The sequence below is a fragment of the Crassostrea angulata genome, chromosome 3 (assembly GCF_025612915.1).
Source record: "Crassostrea angulata isolate pt1a10 chromosome 3, ASM2561291v2, whole genome shotgun sequence".
NCBI classification, from domain to species: Eukaryota; Metazoa; Mollusca; class Bivalvia; order Ostreida; family Ostreidae; genus Magallana; species Magallana angulata.
Window position 1 is genome coordinate 3,524,983 of NC_069113.1, and position 21,539 is coordinate 3,546,521.

At 34.6% G+C, this 21,539-nt stretch overlaps 1 protein-coding gene across 3 annotated transcripts in view; it reads left to right on the plus strand.

The window, feature by feature from the left end:
- LOC128176056 (hypoxia-inducible factor 1-alpha-like) overlaps positions 1 to 19,699 on the plus strand; it is a 28,582-nt gene extending 8,883 nt beyond the window's left edge. For 2 of the 3 annotated variants that reach the window (XM_052842090.1, XM_052842091.1), the window contains exons 3-15: positions 879 to 1,009; positions 5,637 to 5,831; positions 7,315 to 7,505; positions 8,009 to 8,115; positions 10,443 to 10,590; positions 11,116 to 11,282; positions 11,697 to 11,777; positions 12,324 to 12,439; positions 12,602 to 12,727; positions 14,562 to 14,677; positions 14,988 to 15,214; positions 16,286 to 16,380; positions 17,720 to 19,699. In XM_052842090.1, the coding sequence (XP_052698050.1) occupies positions 879 to 1,009; positions 5,637 to 5,831; positions 7,315 to 7,505; positions 8,009 to 8,115; positions 10,443 to 10,590; positions 11,116 to 11,282; positions 11,697 to 11,777; positions 12,324 to 12,439; positions 12,602 to 12,727; positions 14,562 to 14,677; positions 14,988 to 15,214; positions 16,286 to 16,380; positions 17,720 to 17,890 (1,871 nt within the window). In that variant the 3' untranslated portion in view covers positions 17,891 to 19,699. The remainder of the gene's footprint in view (positions 1 to 878; positions 1,010 to 5,636; positions 5,832 to 7,314; positions 7,506 to 8,008; positions 8,116 to 10,442; positions 10,591 to 11,115; positions 11,283 to 11,696; positions 11,778 to 12,323; positions 12,440 to 12,601; positions 12,728 to 14,561; positions 14,678 to 14,987; positions 15,215 to 16,285; positions 16,381 to 17,719) is intronic. The other variant, XM_052842092.1, reaches the window with a different exon arrangement.
- The last annotated feature ends 1,840 nt before the right edge of the window (positions 19,700 to 21,539 follow it).

Below are 21,539 nucleotides of genomic sequence, written 5' to 3' on the forward strand. Positions count from 1 at the left end.
ATACTGTAAATTAACAATGGCAATGGCAAACCTCCACATACTGTAAATAAGCATTGATACTGGCAAATCCCCAAGTACTGTAAATTAACAGTTGACACTGATTACTCTGTCCTCAATTTGTGAATTAATAATTACACTGTAGACCTCCACATTGACAGATTAACTAATTTACAGTGACTACTCTGTATACAATAAATTATTAAAATAAAAAATTGAAATATTTTACTCCTCATACCATACGTACTGTAGTTTCATTAATATTCAAGGGTATCAATTTTCGTGGATAAAGTGAAAATCACGGTTTCAAGGATATGTAAATTTGTGGCCAATGACCCTATCAATACAAAATGTTAATAGAAATTGCTCTTCAATGAAGACTTAATTTCATGGATCAGCTTCATAATGAAATCCACGAAAATTGGTATTCAACAAATATTGATGAAACCACAGTAGATTACACTAAACCAAATTCAATCAGATATAGCATTTATTACAACTTTCTCCAAAACTTGTAGTCAGACTTAGATAACAGGTGATTAAAAAGTTATTGATTGTAAAATAACAGTTATTGCTATAAATATCTTAACTATGAAATGGCAACAATCTTTGTAAACCTCTAAAGCATATAATGAAGTGATTTCAGTAAAATGTTATTTACCATTAAATAAAGTCATTTGCTATGAAAGCTATGAAAGAAAAATCTCTTAATAACCTCTAAAGCATATATTGGAGTTACAATTAATTCACATTGGGAGTGAATTTATACAACAAGGATATGTAATGTCTGACCATGAGCATGTTACTGATGTGTAAATACCATGTAAGCTGCCAGCCATTTGTTGCTACTTATTGAGTGCCTCTATTGGAATACCTTTCAGGACATGCCCCCTGTGAGGAATTTGACTCGCTGTACAGCAAAGCTCTGGATGGATTCGTAGTCATTCTCTCTAATGAAGGAGACCTCATCTACATCTCAGAAAGTGTCTCCAAGTACCTGGGAATTCAGCAGGTAACAGTCACTCCCTGATCACTCCCCAATCACTTCCCAAACACTCCCCAATCACTTCCCAATCATTCCTTCCCAAACACTCCCTAATCACTTCCCAAACACTCCTCAGTCACTTCGCAAACACTCCCCAATCATTTCCCAAACACTCCTTCCCAAACACTCCCCAATCACTTCCCTAACAATCTTTCCCAAACACTCCCCAATCACTTTCCAAACACTCCTTCCCAAACACTCCCCAATCACTTCCTAAACATTCCTTCCCAAACACTCCTCAATTATTTCCCAATTCCCAAACACTCCTTCCCAAACACCCCCAAATCACTTCCTAAACATTCCTTCCCAAAAACTCCTTCCTAAACACTCCTCAGTCACTTCGCAAACACTCCCCAATCATTTCCCAAACACTCCTTCCCAAACACTCCCCAATCACTTCCCTAACAATCTTTCCCAAATACTCCCCAATCACTTTCCAAACACTCCTTCTCAAACACTCCCCAATCACTTCCTAAACATTCCTTCCCAACCACTCCCCAATCACTTCCCAAACACTACTTCCCAAACACTCCCCAATCACTTCCTAAACATTCCTACCCAAACACTCCTCAATTATTTCCCAATTCCCAAACACTCCTTCCCAAACACTCCCAAATCACTTCCTAAACATTCCTTCCCAAACACTCCTTCCTAAACACTCCTCAATCTTTCCCAAACACTCCCCAATCATTTCCCAAACACTCCTTCCTAAACACTCCTCAATCACTTCCCAAACAGTCTTTCCCAAACACTCCCCAATCACTTTCCAAACACTCCTTCCCAAACACTTCCCAATCACTCCCCAAACATACTGATATTCCACCTGACCAGAAAGGTTACTTACAGCATTATTTCAGAAGCAGTAGGAATCAAGGACTAATTCTTTGGCAGTTAACAATTTAATTATTTTGCATAAGACTTAAACATTCAAACTGTTTTAGTGCATGTAATCTTTATAGCCTAGCTGAGAACCAGTCACTGCTATTGACCCAGTATGGTAACATTACAGGCTATGACGCAACAAATGATGCGTCCCTCTGACTGATTCATTTAAAAAACACCATTATATATTTAGGTCATTCTGTCAAGTGTTCCTTGGCATAAGCCAAAGCCAGATAGTTATACCATCACATGGTAAAAGATCTCAATGATGCAAATGCCCAGTGGCTCTTATTTCAAGAGACTTATTATCAGAATCATTTTGTGCATTGTACTTGAAGAAAATAAAGACCGGAATATATTGGATAACTTTTTTTGGCAAAATAACTTAATTATTTTTAGTTTTGTTGATATTTTTTACAAAAGATGAAAAGAATTACAGGTTTGAAGACTTTTATTATAAGTTTTAGCAACATAGATTGAAAAGTCCATGCTTCCTGCATAGAGAACGTTCACTGCCTTCCAATGGGCCCCAACATCTGAATAATTCTCACAACACTTTCAATATAGTAATCCAACAATTTGTTATTTATGATGGGTTTTTTTTTAAGTTCTTATACCCACACAATTTAGGAAATTGATTTTGATTAGGGCAGCCACTTTCTTTAGATTCAGCATGTGAATTATTATTTCAACAAACCATGTGCAGTGTATTACGTAAAGAAGTATAAATGTTTATGAACTTTCTATGTACTGTGAAGTCCAACAATTTCCAATTATATCAAATCATAAAATTTTTGTGGTCATTAGAGATCTTGGTAGAGGAAATAGGCCTTGTAAGGTATTCATTAGACATGAAAATGTGTCTACGGGTAACGCTCTGCTTGTCTTGTTTGAAATGATGTGTTAAATTGCAATTTAGATTCATATTGCTCCTGTCTTAAAATTTCAACTGCATCACGATAATTAAGCATTTGCTTTAATTTTGAACATACAAACATCAAATATTCACCAAACTTTTTGTAAAGTTTTAGTATGCTGGATATTTGCATTGAAAAACGTCCCCTCTGCTTACAGTATCATCGATTGTATTTAAGAATTTAACATATAGACAGGTCTTGTAAAATAACTTTGCAAACTGTTAAAAATTTCTCAAAGTCTACCATATGTGTCAAGGTCTTCAGTGCGTTCTGATATAAAAAATTGAAAAAAATTTATACTCAGGTGTTTCCAGACAAACAGGCGAATATTTATTTTTGGATGATATTCAGTTTTAATTTGATAAAAAATTTGAAGCGCCAAATCCGACAAACTATGTTACAAATTGCTACAGCCTTAGTATATAATTAAAATATCATTAAAATATAATAGTTGTAGAATTATCTACGGTAGGCATTGACTCGAGGACAGAAATTGAACAGTACATGGAGCAATGCGTTATCTAATTATCATAGTTATCCATATTTTAGGAACTGGTATCAAAAGTAACAGAGGGATAGTGGAAATGCTCTAACATGAAGTCCTCTGATTGACCTTCATCTTTCTGTCTATCCAGTAGTCTGCCTATCATGCTACATTTCAAGATGTAAACAGTTTCAAATGTGACTTGACATTTCAAACAGGAAATTATTTAGTTTAGTTAATTTTGGTCTTAATATGACTTACAAGCATAAAAGCCTCCTTACATGAGATTTCCTTGTTTTGAGTCAATAAAACTGGATCATTTATGTCAAATTATCCTTGGAGAGTTACCTGCAGACAGGTAAAATGATACTGCATGGTCAGCCTAGAATAGATTTGATGTTTACGGAAAAAATATTGCAAGTCATAATGAGCGAACAGAATATTGTGGAAGCAAGAGCAGTGACTGATCAGGTTAGCTGGTTCTCTTGTGTGGAACCAGCAACTACACTTGTGAGAGAATAAATACTTCAGTATTTTTTTCCTTCATTCAATTTTTCTAAAATCAACCTCTGATCAGATCCCAGCCTTTATGTCAAGATTGGTTTCATTATCTTGTTTTGGGATCTTTTGGAATTATTTCTTAATAATAATAAAAACAAAGTCATTTTATTTTATCTGATAAACAAAAGCTTAAATGACCAATAAAGCTAATCATGTATGTCGCCATAAATTCAGGTGTTATTTTTTATCCTGAAATAATTAAATCCCCTGGGGGGGGGGGGGGGGGGTTTCGGGGGCTTTGTCTATATTTTTTACTTGGAGACCACCAGAGACAATTTCAGTTGCTTACAGATGGTTTAGATGAATCTAAAGTTACATATATAAAAAAATCATTTAATATTAGCTCTGATGGTAAAATTCTGATAGTCCATTTGTTGCTATAGTATCAGCAATATCAGCAAACTGTAAATAGATGTACTGCTGAATCAGTTACGGCATGATCGTTAACTGCAGAAGGTTGTTGACATGTGGTAGAGCTGAGGCCAGCCTCTAGCTGATTAACCCCATTTCTGAGCTTCCTATTCAGCAGCCTCTTTAATGGTGATTAGCACTGATCTAAATTAATGAAAGCTGCCATATTGCTCTCCTCACAGAGGTGAAGAATGAACTTGAGCTCGCAACAGACATATTGTAAATTGTGCTTTGTTTTACTAGGGCTAATGTTGTAAATTGTACCATGTTTTTCTAGGGCTATTGTTGTAAATTGTGTCGTGTTTGACTAGGGCTATTGTAAATTGTACCGTGTTTGACTAGGGCTATTGCTGTAAATTGTGCCGTGTTTGACTAGGGCTATTGTTGTAAATTGTGCTGCGTTTTAGTAGGGTTATTGTTATAAATTGTGCCTCTTTGACTTTGACTATTGCTTTTAATTGTGGCGTGTTTTACCAGGGCTATTGTTGTGAGAGTTTTAGGCTGTTTTACTAGGGCTATTGTTGTGAGAGTTATAGGCTGTAGGAAGATTCTTTTATATGTTTATTGAGAAAAGTTGGTTATTGTACATGTAATCTGCAATATATATATACTTGATCACATCACCCAGTGAAGTGTATGGTACTTGACAGGGAACTTAAAATTGTCGTCCCAAGATGGGAAGGATTCTACTGTCTTTATTGGATGATGTCATTTGAAGAATTTTTGAACTTGCTTGGTTAAATTTTCTCAAATAGTTTAGTTCATTCTTCTAATGTCAAGAAAGAAATATCCATCATAAGTAAAGAAAACTTTAAACCATTCAGTGCAAAATTTACCACCGTATCCAAAGCTATTCTTAATATTTCAAGTACACATAGAAAACAGATATTTATAACCTTACTCAAATTTCTTTACTTTCAGAAGAGATTTATTTTATTTTCCTAGTAAAACATAATATTGGTTTATCAAATGTGGTCATTTTAGTGTATCTTTATTTCTTATGTTGTTTTTTAATTCAATCTCATAAATAGAAGAGATTTGAAGGAAATTCATGCATCTTTTGGTGTTTTAATAAATGTTAGAAAAATTCCTGAAATTTACTTAAAATTGAAATATTTGAACTTTTCTAAATCGTGACACTTTCATGTTAAGGAGTTTGAGTAAATTTAGATAGTCACAAAGGAGTTTTGAGTTAATTTCGATGGTCACTTAAGTACCGGTATTTTAGTAATTTTTTATGATCACTAAAGTATTTTAGTTATTTTAATGGTTTTAAAGTATTTGAGTTATTTTTGATGGTCACACACGGGAGATGTTTTATGATTGTTTCCTGTTTCAGGTTGATCTGGTGGGACAGTCTATCTACGAGTTTGTACACCCATGTGACCATGAGGACATCACGGACATATTCCACAGCAACGGCCGCGACAAGAAGAAGAAGTCAGAGGAGTTCCACCATACCTTCTTTGTCAGAATGAAGTGCACCCTGACCAACAAGGGGAAAAATGTCAACCTCAAGTCAGCAACATACAAGGTAATAAACCTCCAAACTCAATTCAGCAACTTATAAATTCAATATACCTCAAACCTCAAGTCAGCAACATATAGAAGTAATTTACCTCAAACTTCATGTCAGCAACACTTAAAAGTAATTTACCTCAAACAGCATGCTAGCAACATACAAGGTAATAAACCTCCAAATCAAGTCAGCAACATGTAAAAGTAATTTACCTCAAACCTCAAGTCAGCAACTTACAAGATAATAAACCCCCAAACTCAAGTCAGCAACATATAAATGTAACTTGCCTCAAACATCATGTCAGCAACGTTCAAGGTAATTCAGCTCAAAATTAACCTCTTAACTCAAGGCAGCAACATATAAAGTAATTAACCTTAAAATCTACCTCCAAACCCAAGTCAGCAACATTCGTGTATAAGGTAATTAACCTCAAACCTCAAGTCAGCAACATTCGTGTATAAGGTAATTAACCTCAAACCTCAAGTCAGCAACATTCAAGGTAATTCAGCTTAATATCACCCTCATATATCAAGTCGGCAACATATAAAATACTTTAACAACACCCACATTGATTTATAATCATCTTCGACAGTATCAAATCAACCAGATTTACCTTTTGTGAAAAATCTTCCAAGATGTATCTCATTTTATTCAGTGAGTTTAAGTAGGCTACTTGTATACCTTATGAATTGCTATTCCTTGATTTATCAAGCTCGACATATTTTACTATCGTAATGGTTCTCATAAAGGCGAAACAGCAAAGACTGGTAGGGACATCTTCCTAACGCTTGCCAATAAAATCTCAATATAAATGTTGCCACATTACCTTGCCTCTAGTCAACCTATGCTGTGCAGAATTTCTATTTACTGGATGAAAATAAAATGCTTGATATTGATTAATTAATTAATATGGAAGAGATGTTACAGAAAGGCTAGCTTGGATATTACAGAATGATATACCTTTATTACCTCTGTTGGATGAATTTGCTTTGAATGAGAAGTCCTGAAATTCATTGAATTTTCATCCTTTCTCTTAACTCAAATAACATTATTTTTGTTGTAACGACAGCACCTGTCATATATGTATAAAGATATCATTCTTTGTTCAATTCAAAATTTATTAAAATGAGTCCTCTAAAGTTGTTAATTTTTTATATGTATTGTGAATGCTGCAGGGGAAAACATGTCTCTAGAGACAATGATGTTATTGATAGCAATCATGTTTAAGTGGATATGTTAACTAAACACACCCAGAATCCAAAATCAATTTTTAAAATTTTCTGTCATTCAGTGAGTATTAATGCTTTTTGATTTCTCAGCCAATGGTCTTTAATGTACAATTGTATTTGACAAACTAATATTTATATCTTACCCAGGATAATGTACATGATTAATGGTTTGTTCCCAAAGGAACAAGAGTATTGGAGTAGTGCATAGATTGATATAATGGAGCATTATATGATCAATCATTGTAAAGAGTGCCTCTTCTTTTGGTCAGGTCATCAAGTTTTCTGGAAAACTGGTAAAGGACAAGATAAAGAAGGAGTGTGGGGGTGAGGGGAATGCACCGTACCTCCTGTTAATCGGGGAGCCCATCCCCCACCCCTCAAACATTGAGATCCCCCTGGATCAGATGACCTTTCTGAGCCGGCACAATATGGACATGAAGTTTACTTACTGTGATGACAGGTAGTCATGACTACATAGATTGTTATATAAGAATAAAAAAATAGTTCATTTCCTTGGGTTTTAGCCTGGCAACTTGTTAATTGTTTGGAGAAATTAAGGATTGATAAGTTTAAAATATTTAAAAGTGTTAATTGAGACAACTGAAAAAATCAATATAAATGAAAGAGAATATCGGCTTGTTGAATAGAGTGTAACAAGAAAGAACTTCAAAAATGGTAAAATGGCCTCCTGAATTGAATATTTTATTTACCAATTGTGAAAAAATTATGTAAATTTTTGAAAGACTTGCTTTATATTGATAAAGATGGTTTTGAAATCATCCAAGTTTAACAAAAGTACAAGATATGATTGAATTACCCCGTCCCATATTCCCGTGAACCATTTCAAATAGATGATTAATTCATATGAAAATGATGCCTCCAGTAAGTGTAGCCTTCATCAGAAGGGATGAATTGCTAATATGCTTGTATAATGAATACCCCTTGACAATGTTTTGATTTCAGGGTAAAAGATTTGCTGGGTTACAACTGTTCTGACCTAATGAACAAGTCTTTGTTCGATTACCACCATGCCATGGACAGTGAGGTCATAGACCAGGCCTACAAAAACTGTAAGTCATCAAGTCATAACTTAGATGTAAGTCAAATTACACCCAAATTACAAGTTACATGATAGACCAGGCCTACAAAAACTAGTCATAACTTAGATAAAAGTCACATTATGGCCAGGCCTTCAAAACATACAAGTCCTCAATTCATAACTCACATTATGCTGGTCTACAAAAACTGACTCATAACTTACTCATAAGTCACATTATGGCCAGGCCTTCAAAAACTACAAGTTCTCAAGTCATTACAAGTCACATTATGGCTGGATCTGCAAAAAGTCATATAACTTTGATATAAATAATGTAATGGTCAGGTTTACAAAATCTGTCATAGCATATATATATGTCACATTATTGCCTGGCCTACAAAAACTTGAAGTCATTAAGTTATAAATTAGATAATAGTCACATTATGGCAAGTAAAATGTCTTAACTTAGATTTAAGTTGTATGATGTTCAGGTTTACAAAAACTGTGAGTCATAACTCAGATATGTCACATTATGGCCATATAACTATAAGCAATCAAGTTATAACTGCGATATTAACCATATTATGGCCAGGCCTTTAAAACTGTAAGTCATCAAGTATATGTTGCATTTGATACAACTTATTTATCGTCAGGATGTTCCCATAAATCACATTATGACTTGAGTTATTCAGTCATAATGTTAGAAATAGTTTCAAATTGTGATCTGGCTGGTTGTTAAGTTTATTCATTTAATATCAGTCAACCATGTTATGGTATAAGCTATAGAAAACCATTGGGGGTGATTTAAAACAATACTCTAGCAATGACGCTCTAATGTCTACACCCTTTAGAACATAGTGTAAAAATATGATCAAAAGGTTTTTAATTTCTTTTGTGATTACGGAAACTGTTACATTGTTAATTACATTAGCTGTTGTTTTGATATCTGTAATTACAATCTTAAAGGTGATTTAAATAACTATTGCATTGGTAATCATTGTAACTGTTTTATACACTGATAATGACTAACTCAAAAGAAAACAAAATATATATGAGGCCATATAATTCACATCTAAAATTAACAACTATACAGTCTTAAAAACATTGAAACTTAATATTATTTTGCATCAATCTTTGACTTGTAATGATTTCAAATCCTTTTGGCTGATTTTTAAACATGGAGTGTGATTTTCAGATTTCCTGCACTTATCTTAAGTAATTAAACGAGCATTTAAGATGTTTGCACTTGAAAATGCTGCGCAATAGAGGGGAGTAAAAACTGGGGTTAACGCTTGTGTATTTTGATGTGAAATTTTCTTTGCTTTTTACTAGCAGGAGGGAAAATCTGTCATTTTGAGGTAGAAAGTGAAATTTTCATACAAAATTTTAAGATAATGGAAACTCCTTATTTTCCTGTCTTATCGACAGAATGAGAAATATGAAGAAATCTGTGATGTGGGGAGGCAGTTTTTGTGTACGTTTGACTGTAGGGTTAAGTGATAACATGTAAAGGAAGCCAGAGTGAGGGAAGCTTCAGAAGGGGAACTCCCTTGTGTAGATCATGCTGTCAAAGTGTGAGAGAGAGAGAGAGAGAGAGAGAGAGAGAGAGAGAGAGAGCTATCTTTCAGAGCTCATTATTGATATTTAATGCCTAGATAGTTTTTATCCCAAAAAATCATTCTAAGAATGTTATGGAATTTCTTTAAAATTGTTGGTACAGAACATTAAGTTACAGAGTGAATTGAGATAAAGATGGAACTCATTCTAGAACAAGATGGTGATTCATGAGCGTAGTCTCCTGCCTGTAGATAATTCTGACACGGCTCCTCTCACAAATCACGGGGTCACCCAGACTTGCCAGTCTTCACTCAATGTAAACTGTCAATGGTGCTCTCATTTAATCACTCTAACACATCTCCCTTCTCCAAGGATAAAAAGGGTTAAAAATTAGGTACACGATTTCAATATACTTGTATGTTATTGTATGATGTACAGATTCTGGAAAACTATCCGGATAATATATCACCAAGATTAAATAAAGGACTCAGATTCCTGATTAATTACCTTGAATTATTATGTGTACTAAGCTGGTATTATTAGGATATCCTGTTCAACTGTCTTGATGCTAGCAACAATGTCCAATGTCTGGTTCCTCATCACCCCACCACCCTACCACCCCTGTTGACTTATTCTTTATCATCTTAATACTGATAACGATTCTTTATCATCTCACTGATAATGCTGATTCTGAGTTATAATTAGAACTTAGAATACCTGATGTAAGAATGTTTGTTAAATAACAGATAACAGAAGACATTAATCAACTCTCTCAAATAACTTTGTATTTATATTTTGTTTTAGTGATTGCTAAGGGACAAGTGATGACAAGGCAGTATCGATTCCTGGCCAAGACAGGGGGACACGTTTGGATGATAACACAGGGGACTGTCATCTACAACAGCCGCACCCAGAAACCCCAGTGTATTGTGTGTGTCCACTACGTCCTCAGGTGAGATATCAGACATCCCAATGTATTGTGTGTGTCCTCTACGTCCTTAGGTGAGATATCAGATATCCCAGTGTATTGTGTGTGTCCTCTACGTCCTTAGGTGAGACATCAGATATCCCAGTGTATTGTGTGTGTCCTCTACATCCTTAGGTGAGATATCAGATATCCCAGTGTATTGTGTGTGTGTCCACTACATCCTTAGGTGAGATATAAGATATCCCTGTGCATTGTGTGTGTCCTCTACATCCTTAGGTGAGATATTAGATATCCCAATGTAATGTGTGGGTCCTCTACGTCCTTAGGTGAGATATCAGATATCCCAATGTAATGTGTGTGTCCAGTATGTCCTTAGGTGAGATATCAGACATCCTAGATCTCCAAATGTATCATGCATTATGTGTGTTCACTACATCTGTAGTTGAAATATCAGATATCCCAGTGTATTGTGTGTGTCCACTAGATTGAACACACCTAAAACAATATAAATACTAGTATGTATATAATTTAGTTGGGTTTTGTTTTCAGTGGAATTGAGAATCCAAGCCTGATTTTGTCGACGGCTCAGCAGGTGTTTAGCCAGCAAGTTCCCATGCTGCCCCTGGAGGTTAAACTTAGCACTGAGGACGTCTTTAAACCGAGGCCAGACAACGTCAAAGTGGACGAGTTCTACTTCCCACCGGGCGTCAAGATGCGTAAGTCTACACCTTTCTGCTGGTGGAATGGAAATGAATCTCCAGTTTTTGTTTTCTAGAAAACCTTGTTTATTTCAATTCTACTCTGGATTAATTAAATTTTAAATTGAAATTATTGAGAGAAAAAACCCAGTATGATATCTTGTGTAGTTTAGAAAACAATGAATTATATTCACTGAATGCATGCCCGTGTTATAAAACTAACGCAGGTGTTTATGTTGGTTTTGATGTCACAGTGCGAATCCTTGTTTCCATTGACTATGATGATTTAGATTATCAGTGTGTGAATATAAGTTGAGAAGTTTATTAGGTAGATTTTTTTATGCTTATGATCTATAATTATGCATTTAAACATGTAGATGATGATCAATCTTCTTTAAGGATTTGAATAATGAAGTTTGTTTTGTTTTCTAGCGTCAATGAAGATGGACGAGACCGTTGATCTGACCCACCTGGCTCCGACCTCGGGCGACACCTGTGTACCCCTGATTGGAGGTAAGACCCACTACAGTCCAGTCTGTTGAGATTGAGTTTAAAGTTCTCGTAAAATAAAAATTCCTTCCCTGTAAGCATCAATTCATCAAAAGCGTGATTGCTATAGCCATGTTTTACTGTATCATTCGAAAGATGGTATCTGCTGTTCATACCTTAAACATGCGTATATATTGAAAAATAGATAATTTTTATTATGGTATCCAGCCACAAACTCATCATCTATATTGTCAGTGTCTAAGACTCCAATGAGCCACGGACTTTGTTGAATATTGGTATCCAATACAGAATAATTCAAACTTTCCACACAAATCTCAAAATCTATGATGCAGACAAAAAATTTTCCGTTAATTAAGAGTTTTGATATTGCTTAGGATTTGAGATCATTATGGCTTTTGAATCTCTTCAGCTTTGAGTCTCATAAATATATATTGTGATTTTTTTAAATAAACCCCACAGAATTTATAAATGCATTTGTTTGCTTCTCAAGCCTGCAACAATGTATGGGTGAAATCAGAAGTAATGGATAAACTTGTTGATGTGTTTTAGATGACTGTGTCCAGTTCTCTCCAGACCAACCGATGCCAGCCCTGAAGGAAGAACCAGACATGTTCAGCGCCCGGATCTGCTCCCACGCCATCAAGTCCCCCCTCGCTACCCCACCGGTGAGTAAAGGCAGGCTACGCACCCGGGGGATCAGATGTTTAACACTCCTCTATGAAGTAGACTTATTTATCAAAAGACAGGCTACATGCCTTGGGTTCCTCTATGGTGTAGACTTATTTATCAAACATGTTTTTCTACCATGAGACCTTTGTTTGTTACAGTCGGTGAGCCCTGCACCCATCAGCCCCATGGACTACACCACCCCCCTCACTCCGAGTGTCGTGGACGCCATGGACAAATTCTTCTCAAATGTGGAAACCTACCAAAGAAATGATCAGGCCACTGCGGTATGTGTCGCCATGGTTACTATAATAAAATTGACATGAATAAAAGATGAAGTAGCAATGAGGTGGCTACTAAGAAGTGATAATGAGTTTGATGGGAAGGTTGGTAATTAACAGTTTGCAAGATCCTTTTTTTGAGGTGTGTTCATAAATGTCAAGATATGTCATGAATATACCGAAACCTCACCATTGTTTCTAAGAATCTGCATGTTTTTCCCTAGCTAGTACACTTGAAAATTAAATTGTTGGCCACTCCTGGGAACAACCAAGCAATGGCATACCCTGTATAAAGATCAAACCACAATCTGTTTCCTTTCTGTAAAGCAGTATTTTGATTTGTCAGTGAGCAGTAACAAACGGGAGAAGGATCTGATATGTGTAGGCAGACAATATGCCCACATCTTTAAATGATTTGAAAAAGCCACCCAACTACTATGGATTTGGTGATGCAGGCTAAATATATGATATACAAGTTTTGTGTGTGTGTAGGGTAGTCATGTGACATGGGTAAAGCAGTTGCGTTGTGGGAGTTTTTTGGTCTAAGGAGAGCAGTAGACTGGTGTATAGGCATCAGCCGTTTCATACAATCATCCAAAATTGTCTTAAAATTTTTTAAAGGAGAAGTTTAAAAAATCACAATCAGTGTTTTTAACGAATTGCTTTTATAAGTATTAATGGTATTTTTTTTTATTGGAAAGTTCTAAGGAAAAATGTATTAGCTGGCTGTAAATCACATGTAAAATGTATATATGTTTACAACCCTAAAACAATATTATTGAATTGTACCAATATTAAAAATTCATTATTATATTCAACTTAATGATATTTGAAAATAAAACATGAAGGAAAATGCAGAAAAACTGCTGTTTGAATATAAGGAGACGTAGTTTGTTTGTGAAACATACTAGTGTGTAAAAAGCTTATTACAAGTTAAAACCAACCTTTTGGTCACATCTTGTGTATTGTTTGTTGTTGATGGCAATACCAGGGCACTAGTTGTAATGCAGTAGTATTTGAGTATAAATAAATTGACAATTGATTTGTAGAAACATTTAGATAGACAAGTACATGTACCGGGTATATACAGAGTTTTAGTACTTAATAATTTCGTCAGATCTTGTTTGTAAAATATTTTACCCCATTATAAAACTTGTGGGTATGGGTATATATGCTTGAAGAGAGACGACTCTGTCTTTGAATTACCGTCAGTTCAAATTAACCCATTTACAAGGTTTGCCAGTTGAGTAATCATTTCTAAGTAAAGTGTGAATCAGAATCAATTAGATACTGCTATATATTACAAAATTGATTGTTCTTCAGAACAATGAGAAATCATGGTTTTATTTTAAAATTGTGGTCAGAAGTCAGACATGAAGGCCTACAAATGATTGAACACTGACTCAACTTTATATATTATCAAATCTTTATACATATATAGATAATCGGAATTAGTTTTGGAAGTCTAGTCGATATCATAAATCAGATAGATTATATGGATATCTTTTTTCACTTTATAATCAGTCTTCCAAAAGATGCAAGTTTGGCACAGACTGAAGACGGTAACTTAAATGATATTCTTTTAAACAACTTGTCAAAATTCTTCCCAGAATTCAAGTCTTTGTAAGCGTGTTCAAAGTTCCATCTTAACATAATCAGCTAGCCCTAGATAGTTAGCAAACCTTCAGGCTTACTAACAAAGAAAAGTTCACTTTATAAAGCAAGGGCAGATGCAAATAAGGAAAGGTGTGGCTATTGTATTACCTGTTCTATGACAAGCTCAGGTGAGCAGTGTGGCTTATGGACTTTATATTGATGATATTGGTATGGTGCATTACAGGACCTGGACATGGACATGAGGGCCCCTTATATCCCCATGAACAAGAAGGAGGACTTCAGCCTGCTTCCTCCGACAAGTGATGCATTGTTTACCATCAACAGCGACTTTAATCCAGGGTAAGCCTAGTCTACTCTCACTTTATGACATTTAATTTTTTATCAGAAGATTAGGTCTGGAATTAAGATCACATCAAAATTAACATTTGGGATTTTACTGGTGATTTTTCTTTTGACCAGTCATAGATTTCTTCACAGTTTTATTGACCAATCAAATTGTGCAGTGTAACTGTGTTAAACATTATTAACATATAAAAAACATATACAGCAGAAGTTGAGTAAAGGTTTGTGATAAATGAGTTAATTACCATGATACTATCAGAATAAGTGATTCACCAAGGTAATGTGAAATGCGCAACTCGTTTGACAGGTTGTTTGGTCGCACGGAGTCCGTCTTTGTTCCCAAGGACAAACTTTACCAGGACCCACCCAAGGAGCCGCGGATGAGTATTCGTGACATGTTGGTGGGCAGCACCGCCGTGGCCAGCATAGAGCAGCCTCCTGACACCTTCAACCTGCAGCTGAAGCGGCCCCTTGACATGAACAGTCTGGAAAAGGGACCTCCCAGCAAGAAACGATTCATTCAGGATTACCAGGGTAAGGAGCCTCCGGCACAATGTTGACAATACCCGGATATTAACTGTTGTTGATGTGTTGGGCGGATGTTGACAATACCCGGATATTAACTGTTGTTGATGGGTTGGGTGGATGTTGACAATACCCGGATCTTAACTGTTGTTAATGGGTTGGGCGGATGTCGACAATACCCGGATATTAACTGTTGTTGATGGGTTGGGCGGATGTTTATTGTGAACAAAACAGGAAAAGAGAGAATTGATTTAGTTTAATAACTTTTAATTTGATGTACTGAACTGTTAATTAAATAGTGAACACAGGAAGGGGTTGGGGTGAAAGGGAGAAAAATAAAATATCATTTGATGCCATTTTAATCCTGGAGATGAAAATGTTTATAGCATATGTGGGTTAAAATTAATTGATGTAGATCACCGTAATTTGTTGAATATAGTTGTGTATGATGCGTATCCCCCACTGTGGGCCTGAAAATATGTGAAAAAATCTAGTTTAGTTGTATAATATGCACTAAGACCCAGAATCGGGATCTATTGTAAAGATCTTTTAATTTAAAGTTATAACATCTGTAATGGCAGAGTACATGGAAATGGTGAATGCACAGCTTTGTTTGCTGAAAAAACAGTTTATATTAATTTTGAATAGTCATTTTAATGCAATTTATCGATCAAGGATTAAGGGCAAATGATTTGCTGCTAAATACACCCAAACAATAATTTCAGTAGTTTAAAAAATGCAGTAACCAAGCAGAAGTAGCACATCTGTATGGAGGCTATGTACTGAATTACGATAGCCAATGTTTTACCTGCTGAAAAAAGTGTTAAAATTCTATTGGGGTGTTTAATAAGCACCACTTTCTCAAAAAGAAATTTTCTTGTAAAAAGTGCATATTATATTTGACAAATTATGGTTTTTTGTGTTTTTCATTTCTTTAAGACATTAAGATACTATGTTCTATGATCCTTTACAAAATCGATATACCGGTACTTACGGTAATATTAAAGGAGACTGTATTGTGGAATATTGTAAGGTGACACTGTAAGACTGTTGTGTATGTTTCTATGTTGTGTTCTACAGAGCCGACTAAAAAGCACAGTGTTCTAATGAGTCTCCTGGTCAACGGGGAAGACCCACCCACAGGGTACTCCGTGAGGAAACCACAACAACATCAGGTGAGGTCCTGGGTCTCCCTCACCCTCCCCTACCCCTTCCAAAAAAAAGGAGAGAAAGACCTCGGACCATTTAAAGCACATTGTTTCACACAGTATGATTTGAAATGATTCGATATGTAACATCCTGGCTGTTTCCCAATTATTCACAGACCATGGACCAACAGAAGAAATGTTTCTATGTTGCACGAATAATTCATGTCTTATTCCCAATGGCTAATTTACACTTTCTGAAAGAAATGTTAATGCTGTTACATGCAAAAAAAAAGAAGAAGAGTTTAAAAAAAAACAAAATTATTTCTACTCTAAAAACTGAATCAGATGAATTTTGTTTTATCACTGGTTGAAAGAAATAGTGTGTACATTTCTTTATAAAACAAAAAATTCACCAAGTTTGAGTGTGGTTAGGTGAGGAGTTCACACTGGCATTGATTGTTTTAGATGTAGGAAAGTGTAATTCATGTAACTGATTGAAATTCTTGTGCAGACAAACTGAAATACATGTACAGTGTATTAGTTTTTCCAGATCATAAGCATCCCGAAAATACCATAAAGATACCATATATCAGGTTTTTTCCACATCATGTTATATTTCTCAAATTTGAACCCAAAACAATATATAAAATTTAGGCGAATCAAATTTTCACTATTTCATAGTCAAAGTGAATAATAATTCATGCAAGTAATTGAGGAAATAACATCTAAATTTTAATTCTTAATTTTTAATAAACATTTCAGACAACGAAACAGTTAACATAATTTCTGTAATATAGAATAATTACCTATAATTATTTTCTGACATGTAACAATCATAGATCAGTAGGTTGGGTATGATTAGACATTGGTGCTTGTCCTCTGATGCCATTATTTCTACCCCCGAACAAAACTAGCTGAACATAGTTCACGGTTCATTTACTTACCTGTTTGTTTGCCAAGAGAATACTTTATTCAAAGAAAAAAATTTGTATTAGATATAGGCTGATTTATTTTCCGCGAGTCGGAAATTGTCATGAACAAAGCGGAAATGAATTGCACACAGATAAAACCTGATATATGGTATCTTTTCATTGCTTTATTTGGGAGTATATATATGCAATTTGATATCAAAGAAAACCTAGTCCATCAAGTCTATTTAGTTGAACAGCTTTCACACTGTCAACTCCATTTTGTCTTAACTTTTCATGTTGTATGAAAAACTTGTTACGTAACTATGTTGATTACCGTATCTGAAATGTTGTCCACACAGAAAATGTTGAGATTATCTCCCTTTATCTCTGTTCGCTCTTCCTCCTTCACATTCTGTCAGTAACATCCATGTTACTTTGCTGTTTCCTTATTACAGGCCAAGCCATATTTTCCAGCCATGGGACACAGGGACAGCCTCTCTGGTGGTAAACGCTTGCCCACAATGCCACAGACACAGGAAGTCATCGAGACTCCGGACCTCTTGCTTCAAAATCCGGATCTATTGGCTGCTCTGGAGTTGTTTCTACCTGATTCAGAGCTGATGTGACATTTTGTTTTTGTATTGTATCTATGGTAACTGGTGTTGTTGTGGAAACAGTAAGGAAAATCAAACACACAGTGGTTGCCATGTAACCGTGATTAAGCTTTCATTTATTTACTACTTGCTTTGATTATTTTTTTGACGGAAGAAACTGTACATTTGGTTTTTTAAATGATTTGGAGGATCTATCTTTGTCGGGGATACTCTGCATTTTACATTGTTACTGTATGAAGTTTACTTGTAAAAGTAAACAGCTTTTATTATTAGAAATCAGACATTTCAAAGACTGTTAATGAGAATTCATTTGATGCATTAAAAAAAGATTTTCTTTTTGCAAATATAGGGCTAACATCATTTGAATATACCCATTATCATTATTTTTGATGTAGAATTTTTTTAGAACAACTGAAATGAAAAGAGCTTTGAAAATGTGACTAAATTTTGTCAGGAACTCATAGCATAGCTCCATCTCCATTATAATTGTAATCATCCATCACAGACAGGCGAAACCTGCTCATCCCCCCACACTACAAAATGTCAGCTCTGCAAACAAATATGAGACTGGAAGTATATTTTCTGAAGAACGTTATAGATCAAAATGTATGTATATTTTGTCAAAAGACAACAATTATGAAAAAAATTGTGTTAAAAAATTTTGAAAAAAAAATTAAAAAAGAAAGAAAAAATATTTTTAAAAAAATGTAGATTAGATTGAATTTCATAAATATATATGTGTACTTTAAAGTGTTATGTGATTTTGTTTTGTGAAGTGCTTGCATGTTTATCATGTACTCTTTTATATGTCACTGCTCTCAAATTCCTGCCATTTTGGTTATGTTTTAGCTACAAGTACAATGTATACGCTTTTTTGAAGTTGGACACGGTGGTATTCTAATTCTATTCTAGATTTTCCTGACTTTCAATTCAGACTATTTAGATCACAGAGTTTGATTTATCCAATCTGTCCAAAGATATTTGCCTTTTTATAACAAATAATTTTTTTATCACCAATATGCCTGGCTCTGGACATTTGCCATAGTTACTTTCGTTAAATTTTTGATAGACCATTTTCTGACAAAATTTCGTTTATTATTTGAGGTTTTGTTCAGTGTGGTCAAACTTACTGCTTGGTGAAGCAGAAGTAGAGTATGGAATGTCAGAGACAGGTCTTGTTATGATGGATACCACAGTACTTGGAATCTACCAAACGTCGAGTAACAGCGACCGTGATTGGTCATTTATGCAGATGTTACATCTGTATTGATTGGATTTCTATGGAATGTTATATACAACAGATCTTGTGATTGGTGATTTCATCAGGTTATCAGTTATTTGTGATTGATTGGTAAATTTATGAAGGGTTATTAGAAAACATTTATTTTTATCTGTATCCATGTCCTTCACACAAAGGCATTAAACTTCTTCAGTTCTTTGTTAAGATTTCAAAGATTTTGCAGAAGAAAAGAATTGTTTATCATTAAAATACTTCTCTTTGCATTAACTCTGCCTTAACAGTGCTTTTAAACACAATTAGGACCCCTCATATTGAGCAGGACTCAATCAAGGTTTGGTAGAAAAGAAATTTTTATTCAGAGGCTTGTTTTATTTCCCCACCAGTTAATTTGTGTTTGTTGACATTATTACTCTTTTGTCTATACACATATATACACTCACTATCTTGTTGTGTCAAATTCATTATTCTATCATACTCTTTTTTCAAGAGGAAATGTGTCATTGTTGTTTTAACCTATATCATCTGTATACAGTTCATTGTAATTAACTCACTGTAGTACAATAAAATACAAAATTACAAAACCTGCCTTGTATTGTTATATAATGGATAAATAACGAGATAGTTCAGAGAAAACATTCCCTCTGAGGGCCGAAGGCCCGAGAAAAGGATATTTTCTCTAAACTATTCAACACTATTGAGCTATTTATCTTACTAAAAAATCCCCCTATTGGATCTCAAAGAAGCATTGACCTATTCATGTATCCTACTGTGCTGTCATACAAAAGCATCTAGCTCATAATTCCAACAGTACCAGACAATATGTCCTAACCAAACACACCTTTTATTCATGGACCAGTGAACCTTTTTAAAACAGGTGCTCGTTTTATAGAAAACCATTTCGTTCTACTTAACAGTCATGGATTCAGATGATGAAAATTTTAATCCAAAGTAAATATATAGAAGCCCACACATGCGGGAAAGACATGGATGCCATTTGAATGATAATTTAGACTTGCAAGGAGAGGGGAAATCTGAATTTTGACGTAAATTATCTTAAGGTCAGACGACACGTTCCTCGAAAAATGAGAATTATTTTTCAAATTTTCAACAGGCCTGAAAATATACCAAATTAAATTAATATTATTTAGTATCATTTTTGAAACGAATGTAATTTTAAATAAAAGAATATATGACAAAAAATTTTATATCAGCAATTCGATTGTATTTTTAATATTATTATAACTCTAGTATCTTGCACACATGCCTCGTAATGTACTCTAATTTTTCGCAAGAAAGCTTTTCAAAGTAGTAGAATTCAATAACAAATTCCTGGAAAAGGTTAAATAAAATTGAGGAACGTGTCGCCTGACCTCAAGAAATTTGATAAGATTCTTATGGAGTCATAGTGCGACAATATTCCCTATATTGTTAAAACCAATAAAAAGGATTGATATTGTCCAAGATTCAAACAGGAAGTCTTAAAGTCTTTATGAAAGTGATTTATGTGATCCCAAACTTTCAAACTTAAGAAAATGAGATATTTCTGTTGAAATTTCATTCCTAAAGTGTTTATGGAAGTGATTTATGTGATCCCAAATCTATCAAAATTTAAAAAAATGAGATATCTTGAAATTTCATTCGTGGCTTTTCGGATATGTGTATGGAAGACAAGATTCTGTGTTATAGATTTGGATTTATGTTGATAATAAGCGTTTCAACCTGCTGTCATTATAGTTTGTTTTATGCACTGTTGGATATTTGAATATCCAACTGTAAGACAATACTGTTGGATATTCTTTGCATCCAACAACTACTGACTGAATAGTTAAAATAAACGTTGACTATATACAATGGGTGACATCATAGAAGTTTTTTAATTCATACTACAGAAGACCTTTATGGTGTATACAGAACTGAATTTATTAGTTATTGTTATATTTTTAAACTAAGACAGCAGAATGACAATTCCAAGTAAATATAATTCTATAGTTTTGATTTCTGTTAAGATTCCTTTCCAAATAACTTGCTATGCAACGTTGGTACAAGCTAGCCTATAAAATTGGCACCAATTGATCACCAACACCTACTCTAACAAAGACCTGACATTAGTTTTAAGTTCTGAGGGTCCTGTTCTATTAGTTCCACACACCACCGTGAGCCTTGCTCTACCCACACTGAATCAACTTGTCTCCTCTGTCCTTTGTCTGAGGTCCACAAACCACAATAAACCTTGCTCAACACCATTCTGACCCTAGCTCTAACATCACACTCGTTAAGATAATGAATGCATGTCCAATAACCACAGGAGTCATCCATTTTATAAAATGATTAATGTCTTTTCAAGAACTTATAAAATCTTTTTAGTTGTTTGCTAAATTTCAATTTCAAAATCAATGCTTTAAACTTACTCGTCTAAAAAAT